Source organism: Rhinolophus sinicus, chromosome 15, assembly GCF_057876585.1.
Source record: "Rhinolophus sinicus isolate RSI-liver-muscle chromosome 15, RSI-T2T, whole genome shotgun sequence".
NCBI classification, from domain to species: Eukaryota; Metazoa; Chordata; class Mammalia; order Chiroptera; family Rhinolophidae; genus Rhinolophus; species Rhinolophus sinicus.
This window is the reverse complement of record NC_142515.1, coordinates 22,035,947-22,046,136: the sequence shown is the minus strand read 5'-3', so window position 1 is coordinate 22,046,136 and position 10,190 is coordinate 22,035,947. Positions and strand designations below refer to the sequence as shown.

The 10,190-nt window shown below is 40.7% G+C and overlaps 1 protein-coding gene and 1 non-coding gene across 5 annotated transcripts in view; both read left to right on the top strand.

The window, feature by feature from the left end:
- Positions 1 to 245: 245 nt before the first annotated feature.
- BORCS7 (BLOC-1 related complex subunit 7) overlaps positions 246 to 10,190 on the top strand; it is a 14,155-nt gene continuing 4,210 nt past the window's right edge. Inside the window, exons 1-5 of one of the 4 annotated variants that reach the window (XM_019725028.3) lie at positions 246 to 405; positions 562 to 756; positions 8,953 to 9,015; positions 9,117 to 9,160; positions 10,115 to 10,135. In XM_019725028.3, coding sequence (XP_019580587.2) covers positions 340 to 405; positions 562 to 756; positions 8,953 to 9,015; positions 9,117 to 9,160; positions 10,115 to 10,135 — 389 coding nt within the window. In that variant the 5' untranslated portion in view covers positions 246 to 339. Of the gene's footprint in view, positions 406 to 561; positions 757 to 8,952; positions 9,016 to 9,116; positions 9,272 to 10,114; positions 10,136 to 10,190 lie in introns of all 4 variants that reach the window. The other 3 variants (XM_088791871.1, XR_016018889.1, XM_088791872.1) reach the window with 3 other exon arrangements.
- Positions 5,457 to 5,530, top strand: TRNAI-AAU (transfer RNA isoleucine (anticodon AAU)). The gene has a single exon. It is a non-coding gene; the product is annotated as a tRNA-Ile (tRNA).

Genomic DNA, 10,190 nt, shown 5'->3' with positions numbered 1-10,190 from the left:
ATTGCCTGTTTGTAAACTTCGCCAATTTTCTTATTGGGTTGTTCTTCCTAGTTCTTGTTTACACGCCTCAACAGCCTAGGTGCTCCTTGGAGACGAGGGCTGTGTCTCATTTTTTTTCTCTATCTTTAGCTCAGCACAGTGTTTGGTATTTTGTTAATGAAATGTTTGTTAAAATGGGACTGAATGATTTTAATTCATTCACATTACCCTTTGGAGACTTTAACATTATTATTTCTATTTTATAGATGAGGAACACAAGACGCAGAAGTTGGGTGATCTGCAGTTACACAACTAAATGGCAGAACTGGGATTGTGATCCAGGCCTTCTGATTTTAAACCATGGATTTACTGAAATCGTCCTCCATCCCTTCCACAGATGTTTGCCTGGGCCATGTCTTCCTTAGGGTATCAAATGACTATTTTTAATGTATTTAAATTTAGTCAAGATGAACCTCCGCAGGCGCATGAGTCCCTCCCTTTACTTCGCTTTTCTCAAGGTAGAAAAACAAAACAAAAAAAACCCAAAATAAAACCCCTCATTTTTTTCCTTCCGATTTGCAGGTCTTTTGGCCCTGGCGACTCGCCGTCGCCGTGCGGAGGCGTTCACTAGTTGAGGTGATGGCGACTGGGACGCCGGATTCGCAAGCGCGATTCGGTCAGTCCGTGAAGGGGCTTCTCACGGAGAAGGTGAACACCTGCGGTACTGACGTGATCGCGCTCACTAAGCAGGTGCTGAAGGGCTCCCGGAGCTCTGAGGTGAGCTGGAAGTACCGTCTCCAGGCCTCATACGCCGGGGCACTCCGCGTCTTTCATAGGTGTGGGAAGGGGTTGGCGTTGCATCTTGGGAGTTGTAGGCTGTGACCTGCGGGCGGAGGGCAAGTGTTGCATTCTGGGATGTATAGTCTCTGGGACCGCTAGCGGTGTAGGAGGGGAAAGAAACGAGGTGGTGCGAGTCTGTGTTTTAAAGCGGAGATTGCTGCAGGACGACGGATGAGGTAGTGGTCCTACCCAGTTCCTCGTTTGTTTCTCGGGGTTGTCTTTAGTGAAGATCTGTTCCTTGCGGTCCCCAAACTCATGGTTTTGTCCTCAACATCCCAGATTTCTTACGTACATTTGTGCATCATCTGTTTATGAATTTATTCCTTTCTGATTTATCTTTCTGGGCACATTCATGGTTTTCTCTTCTTTGCCCTGATTTTCCCCTCAGCAGGCTGGTTCCATGTATGGAATTATTTGATGCCTTTTGACACCAGAAAACTTTATATAGGTACTCCTAGAAACTATATAGGTACTCCTAGATATTAACTCAAGTGAAATAAAAATACATGTTCACACAAAGACTTGTACATGTTTCTAGCACCTTTATCCATAGTAGCACCAGAGTAGAAACAATCGAAATGCCTTTTGACAGATGAATGGAAAAACAACATGGGTCTCATGACCTCGCTATTCCACTCCTAGGTTTTTACTCAAGAGAAATGGAAAATATGTCCATCATTTTGTTACATAAACCAACCACACACATAACGTGTCATCTAAGATGTCAAGTTTTGGTTTATTTAAAGTGGAACAACATCTTGAATACACCTGTAAAACAATTTGAGTACAGAATCTTTTTAGATTTCAATGACTTTCTCCTGTAGGCCATTATCTTGCTCATAATTAACTCAGCAGTGTATCTTAGCTACTCATCTTCAAGTCTTTTTGATTTTCAACTTAGTTTTCATAGCAATAACAACTCTTTCATTTTTGTACTCACATTTTATCAGTTTCTATATTATTTCATTAAGATATGTAGTTAGCTGCAGGTTGAGCAAGCACAGTATGTCTGCAGGTCTTTAGACTTGTGTGTGAATGTTCATAGCAGCTTTATTCATATTAGTTTAGGGCCCAATTGTATTAACAGAATTAGCTTTCATGTTACGTCCTTAGCTTTTCTTGATGGGGCCAAAAGAAAGAAAGTGTTTGTATAGACGGTAACACTGTTGTTGAAGTCACTGATCGGGGGATCCCAAATATGCTTTGTGTGAGGTCCCACGTGATATACTCATTTTAGGATTCAGTAGCAAAGGAAAGTTATCTCTTTTGAAGGATTGTTACATTGCCTTTTATCAAAGAAGTATTGTACAACTCATTGTGTTTCACATTTTGCCTTGGTTGCACAGACGTTCCTGTGTCAGTTTCAGTGGTAGACATATTTACTGCTTTCTCCTTTTCATGACTTTTAAGTTCTATTTCTGTTTTAAGAAAATGTACACATACACACACACACGTAGTTTGATATAAATTGCCTTGAGTCGTTTTTGGAGAGAAACATGGTATAAATATATAAATTTTAAAAAGTAGATGGTGTTCAGAGTCAACCACCAGTATGTATTGAACATCCATATTCATCATAATAAACTTAACATTTATCAAGCATCTACTGTATGCTGGGTACTGCTGTGTTTTATGTAGTTTAAGTCATTAAGTCTTTATAATCGCTAATAAAGGAGGTAGTTTTTAAAAATTATTCCTATTTTTAATTAGCTTCAGGTGTACAAAGTAACTTAATGATTAGACATTTTCACCCTTCACAAAGTGATAACCCCCCCCTAAGTGTACTACCCTTCTGACATACATAGTTATTATAATACTGTTGACTATATTCTCTATGCTGTACTTTATATCCCGTGACTACAGATGGTACCAAAAAAATATATACACATTTTAAGAAAGGAAAAAAACTGTGTTAAAATTGTAATACAATGAATGACGCTAGCATTCATTTAACGTCATCTTTTGAGCAAACGGAATACTACACATTGCTATCGTAATTCACTTCAACTTCGAAAAGTAATACATAGATAATAGCTCTTAAAATGTGTACCTTTTTTGGCACTCCTGGTATATATTTAATTATAGTTCACATTCAATATTATTTTATATTAGTTTAAGGTGTACGGCGCAGTGGTTAGGCATTTATATAATCCCCCATAAATCCAGTACCCATCTGACACCTTACATAGTCTTTACAACATTATTGATTATATTCCCTACACTGTATTTCACATCCCCGTGACTGTTCTGTGACTACCAGTTTGTACTTTCTAATCCCTTCACCTTCTCCCCTATCCCCCAAATCCCCTCCCATCTAGCAACCACAGTTTTTTCTCTGTATCTATGAATCTATTTCTGTTTTGTTTGCTCATTTACTGTTCTTTAGATTCCACATATAAGTGAAATCATATGGTATTTGTCTTGCTCAGTCTGACTTATTTCACTTAGCATAATATCTTCTAGGTCCATCCATGTTGTTGCAAATGGTAAGATTTTATTCATATTCCATTGTATAAATGCACCACAATTTCTTTATCCAGTAATTTATTGATGGGCATTTTGGTTGTTTCCATATCTTGGCTATTGTGAATAGTGCTGCAGTAAACATAGGGGCACTTACATTTTTTCGAATTAGTGTTTTGGATCTCGATGGATAAATACCCAGAAGTGGAATTGCTGGGTCATAAGGTAGTTCTGTTTTTAATTTTTTGAGGAAACTCCATACTGTTTTCCATAGTGGCTTCCCCAATTTGCAATCCCACCGACAGTGCACAAGGGTTACCTTTTCTCCACATCCTCGCCACACTTGTTGTTTGTTGATTTACTGATGCGAGCCATTCTGACAGGTGTGAGGTGGTATCTCGTTGTGGTTTTTATTTGCATTTCTCTGAGGATTAGTGACGTTGAACATCTTTTTATGTCTATTGGCCATTGTATGTCCTCTTTAGAGAAATGTCTATTCATTTCTGCCCATTTTTAAATTGGATTGTTTGGGGTTTTTTTGGTGTTGAATTGTATGAGGTTTTTGTTTTTTTTAAATAAATTTTGGATATTAACCCCTTAACAGATTTATCATTTCAAATATCTTCTCCCATTCAGTAGGATGTCTTTTTGTTGTGTTGATGTTTTCTTTGCTCTGAAAAAACTTTTTAGTTTGATGTAGTCCCATTTGTTTATTTTTTCTTTTGTTTCCCTTCCCTGAAGAGATATATCAGTAAAAATATTACTAAGGGTAAGGAGGTTGTTTTTTTATGTAGAGGACACAGAGAGGAATTTAACTTGTCCAAGGTCACAAAGTAGCGAGGAGAGGATAGAACTAGTATTCAAACCTAAGCAGACAGGTTTTAGGTCTACATTCTTGGCCACTACCTCTCATGTTGTACTAGCTGGATTAAGTGTCCAAAAAGCCACTGTGCCACCACTGACTGCCCTAATGTGACTTGCTCCTTCCTGTTCCTCCTCCTGTGTATTTTTCAAATGGCCTGCTCCTGTAGTAGTTGGAGATAGGGTGCCAGTAGGTGGTCTGGGCTGAGTGACGCTGAAAGCAATCCAGGTGTCTGAGACAGGGTTGACGTACCATCTCTCAAATCTCTGAACTTTGGCTTTTTACTGGATCTCTTACATGGCATTTATCACATACCATATTGCTTTTTTTCTTTAGTTACTTACATATTTTAACCTTTTCCTTTAGTAGACTGTGAGGTTATTGGAATGTCTTAGCTGATTTTCAATCCTTCTCAGCCCATAGAGCATTGCTTCTCTTTTCAACAGACTCCACATAGCTATTTTGTTTGATTAACTGGCAATTTCTGGGTGCAAAACACTCATGCCACAGCACTCATTTAATAGATATCTATAGAGTGTCTGATGTGTGTCAGGAATGTTCTAGCTACAAGGGAGAAGGCAGGAAACAAAACTTAGTCCCCATTCTTAGAAAGCTTACATTTTAGTGAAGAGACAGATAAACAGATGAAACACAAAACAATCAGGTGGTTATAAAGGCTAAGAAAACTAAAGCTGGGAATAGAAAGTGATGAAAGAGTTTACCCAAATAGAGTCATTAGGGAAGGGCTCTCTGAGGAGGTGACATTTGCACAGATGCTTGAATGAAGTGAGGGAGCAAGCCATATGGAGATGTAGAGGCAAAGAGTTCCAAAAAAAGGAAGTGGCAAATTCAAAGGCCTTGAGATGGGAGTGTGTGCAGGAATGGATGGAGCACAGAGTGAGGGAAAACGTACTAGCTTGTGCCCCCAGCACAATGAATGCTTGTGACCAACACATGCCTCTCATGAACATCTGCACTTCTCCTGCAGTTTAATTGTGTGCTTAGTCAGGGTCCTTGGTGTTTTTTGCTAAACTTGTGTAAGGCACTTAGGATTGCTGTTGCAACTACATTAATGAAATAATATGGAAAACAATGAAATATGAGTACAAAAAAAAACCCAGGGTTGCTATTGCTATGAAAACTAAGTTGAAAATCAGAAATACTTGCTGAAGATGATTAGATATTAAAACTGTTACTGAGTTAATTATGAGCAAGACAAAAGTAAAAGCTTGAGGGGTAAATGAGTTGGTACTCAGATTATTTTATAGGTGTATTCAAGACGTTCCACTTTAAAGAAACCCAAACTGGGGGTGGCTGGTTAGCTCAGTTGGTTAGAGCGTGGTGCTAATAACGCCAAGGTTGCCGGTTCGATCCCCGCATGGGCCACTGTGCCACTATGAGCTGTGCCCTCCTTAAAAAAAATAAAAGAAAGAAAGAAACGCAAACTGGAAAACTGGAAATCTTAGGTGATTAGATGATATGTTAAGTGTGTAGTTGGTTTATATAAGAAAATGATGCACAATGCCACTGAATGCATCTATCATCAAAGGAAAGACCTTGGCCCTACGTTACAACAGCTTCCACAGCTCCTGCATTCCAGGCAATCACAGGTCCCTTCAAGTGTCTTCTAAATGTCTCTCAACCCCCCCCCCCCAAACCCCCACTTTTTAAAATGGTCACTTCTGTGGTTCAGGCCACTCTCACTGCTTGCTTTAGAATACTGCAGTGTTGTAACCAAGCTCTGCCTTCAGTCCCCCCTTAGGCCATTCTGCTTACCATCCTTCTAAAACAGTAAATCTGATCATACCACTTTTCATAAAATTACACTTAAGAAGAATTCTAAACCTCATCCTTTAGGTCTCAGCTTAGAAGTCACTTCTTTTAGGAAGCCCTCCCTAAACCCCTACCCCTGTAATGGGTTAGACACCCCCACTCCGCCCCCAGCCCCGTGCTCTCAAGGCATCCATTGCTTCCCTGTCAGCACTTAACACAAAGTATTGGAGTGCCTATGTCCTCTTGTAACCTCAGATTGTGAGCCCCATAAGGACAACAACTATGTCTCTTACTGACATATCATAAGCACTTAATAAATATTTGTTGAATGACTTAGTGAATGAATGAAGATTCCAGTAGAACCCTGTTTTTGCTATTAGTTTTTCAGTCAGCATCTTCCATCTATAGGAGTTTGGAGTTTGCTATATACAAATGGCCACAGGAGGGAACAGACATTCTCATACGAGGTCTGACGATTAAGTTCGTATATTTGCCACCATGCGCTTCCATTGGCAGCACTGTGCCAACAGCTCAGTAAGGTTTCATAACCTTGGTATATCAGTGTCTCACAGCTGTGTGCGTGTCGATGTGTGGCGGTGTCTTGCTGAGTGGCGCTCATTATTGTTGTTGCGTGTTTTTGTGTGCTGTCGCGAGAATGTCTGAGCTTGAATTAGAGCAACGAACAAACATTAAATTTCTTGGTAAACTTGGCAAGTGTGGAAGTGAAATCAGGGACATGTTAGCCCAAGTTTATGGGGATAATGCCATGAAGAAAACGGCAGTGCACAAATGGATTAAACGTTTTTCTGAGGGGAGAGAATGTGTCACTGATGAAGAGCGGTCAGGGCGGCCAGTAACGAGCAGAACTGATGAACACATTGCAAAAATTCGTCGAATTGTGTGTTGAAATCGTCGGCTGACTATGAGAAGCATAGCAGATCAAGTAAACATCAATGGAGAAACAGGAAAATCTTAACTGAAAATCTTGGCATGACAAAGATGTGTACAAAAATGGTCCCGAAGGAGCTCACTGATGAACAAAGGAGAGTCAAAGTTTGCCAAGACCTTTTGGAGAGGCAAGACGATGTTTTGGGCTGTGTTATCACTGGTGATGAAACATGGGTGTAGCAATACGACTGTGAAACAAAGCGTCAAAGTGCACAATGGAAGTCAGCCAATTCTCCATGACCAGAAATTTCCGTCAGTCCAAGAGTCAAAACGATGTTGCTATCCTTTTTTGATATCACAGGGATTATTCATTATGAATTTGTACCAACTGGACAAACAGTTAGCCAAGTTTACAATTTGGAAGTGCTGAAAAGGCTGCGTGAAAAAGATAGACGACCTGAACTTTTCGCCAACAATTCATGACTTTTGCATCACGACAACGCACCAGCTCACACAGCACTGTCTGTGAGGGAGTTTTTAGCCAGTAAATAAATAACTATATTAGAACACCCTTCCTACTCACCTGATCTGGCCCCCAATGACTTCTTTCTTTACCCGAAAATAAAGGAAATAATGAAAGAAAGACATTTTGATGACATTCAGTACATCAAGGGTAATACGACAACTGCTCTGATGGTCATTCCAGAAAAAAAGGTGGACTGGGCGCTGGCGTCAGTGCATAGCTTCCCAAGGGGAGTACTTCGAAGGTGACTGTAGTGATATTCAGCAGTGAGGGATGTAGCACTTTTTCTGGGATGAGTTCGCGAACTTAACTGTCACACCTTAATTGTATAGTCTTTATGAGTCAGCTTTATAGTGGAGTGCCCTATAGCCGAAAAAGCAATGCGGAGAGTCACTGTCTATTGCTGCAGATCAAACTCAGTACACATTGTCAACTGAGAAATAGCAGGGCGTGTAAGAGGCATATAGTAAGTTACATTTTAAGTAAGGGGGACAGTATACATATCTATCCATTGTTTTAAAAAGAAACAATGAAAAGATAAACCAAAAACTAATTAAAAATATGTATGCACAGGGGAGAGAGAGCAGGGAGGGGAAGAAACAGGGATGGAAGGTCTTATTTTATTGTTTTGACTTTAGAAGCATGTAAAGATTTATTAATTTTAAAAAGAAAAATAAATGAAAGTTGCCGTGGGGGAAAGACTGGGGCAGGGGTGGGGTGGGGGGCTGTAGCAGTGCTGGTGTTCCTGGTTAATTTGAAGTCACGGGTCTCCTTTTCACCAGAATCTCTCTGATCCAAGGAACAAGGAAGGTTGGTAGGACACACATCACAGTAGCTCCCTTTCCATGGGTAGATTTAATGTCTACCGGGAACAGGGTGCAACAGCACACCAGAAACCTCTGTTGATCTCTTCTTGCCTCTCAGTGCTGAGTCTCATCTCCTTGAGCAGAGGCCACTCACAGCTCAGCTTTTCTCTCTTGGTCTCACGGCCCAGCGATCAGGGAACTCATTACAATCTGCTTCTACGTTCTCCTTTCTTTTCTCTTCCCCAACCCCATCTGGCCGTCCTTCATGGGGTGATTTCCCACTTTTAGTCCTGAGCTTCTTGCCAGGCCTTTTTTTTGTGTGTATTGTTTTGTTTTCTCTGTGGCTCTCGTTCCTTTTCTAAACAGCTACCTTCCTTCTATCCTTTTCAGTCCTACCCTAACCCCTGCCCTCTCACTCCGTTCAAACCACCCCAAAGTTCAAATTTGCCTTTAAAGAATCAGAAGTCAGGTTCTCACTGGGCTTGCAGAGCCAAAGGTTGTTGTTTGTTTTTGCAGACTTCTCCTCTCAGCACTTGACTAATAAGCTATGCAGAGAGCTCAGCAGAGATGGGGCACTGCATTTCTCAGGCAGTGGCCTTGGGAACAGATGTCGAGCCCATGCCAGCACTGCCACAGTGACAATGAAATAGATTTTCAACATGAACAAGTGGAACATTATCCTCCATTACATTTGGAGTGTTTGTGGTTGTATGGGAGAGTTAGCGGGGGGAGAGAGGGCGGTGGTATAACAGCTGCAGAGAGAAGATTACAGGAAGTTTGGCAATTTTGATTATTACCATTTTATTTTTGTCTTCCAGCTGCTGGGTCAGGCAGCTCGAAACATGGTACTACAGGAAGATGCCATCTTGCACTCGGAAGATGTAAGCAACCATTTCTTCTGTGACTTAGGTTTCATATACAGTTTGTGTGGCTCCAGGGAAGTAGAATGTTGTATTTCTTTGTTGTTGTTTTTTCAATGCAGAGTTTAAGGAAAATGGCAATAATAACAACACATCTTCAATACCAGTGAGTATGCCCTCCCCACGGACTGCTTGCTGCACAGGCATTATCCTCAGGCTGCTTGTTGCCTTGGTGCTTCAGCACATTTTCCTGTGGAGGCAAGAGTTGGGAGTACAGGTGGGGTTGCTCAAGGATGAGTTCCCTCTGCAAAAGATGGCTGAGACCACAGAAGTTGGGTTGGGGGTGAGATCAGAGCTGGGACTACCTTTTGTGAACTTTTCTGGGTCAATCTGAGGCCTCCTCAGAGGAAGAGACTGTAAACCCCATCAAGGCAGGGCCCAGGCCAGGACCCTGCCAGCACAATGCTTGGCACCTAGTAGGCACTTAGTCAGTGTTTGTTGACTGTGCCTGATCTCTGTCCTGGGGAACCTACTCCTTCCCTGGGGAGTCAAGTGTAACTGTGACCTGTAGCCGACATTTCCACATGTAGCCCAGCCCTAGTGACATGTAAACCATCCAGGACATTTGGAAATGGAGAGACACCTTCTCCATTGTAATTTTGGATAAAATAATAATTTCATCTTATTTTGTTTTATAGTTTATGTAGTTGATATTATACTTGTACCTACTGGAAATTCAACTCTTGATATTTAAATAGCTATATGTTCATTATTTTGATGGGTACCTATCAGGCATGTGACCATTTGACTCCACCATACACAAACTGAATTTGAATCATGTATGTAGTTTTTTGACCACTTCCCACACTCTATGATAGAGTGTTATTACCTCTTTAGGTTTAGAATCCATCTTTTCAGCAGCTCTGCACTCAGACATTGAACAGGGGTTCAATAGCACAAACTTAGGACAGGATGGACAGAAATATAGAATGTGACATAAGCTGGAAATTTGTTCTGCATATATATATATATATATATATATATATATATATATATATATATAAAACTTCTGCTAGTTCACTGAGTTTTCTTCTGTTTATTTTCCTCTTTTCTGATTTAGGCAAGAAGCTATTCAGAAAAAGTAAGTAACTCCAAAGGTAGGGGAGTAGGTGACCAACTGAAGCAGGCTAGGGGGA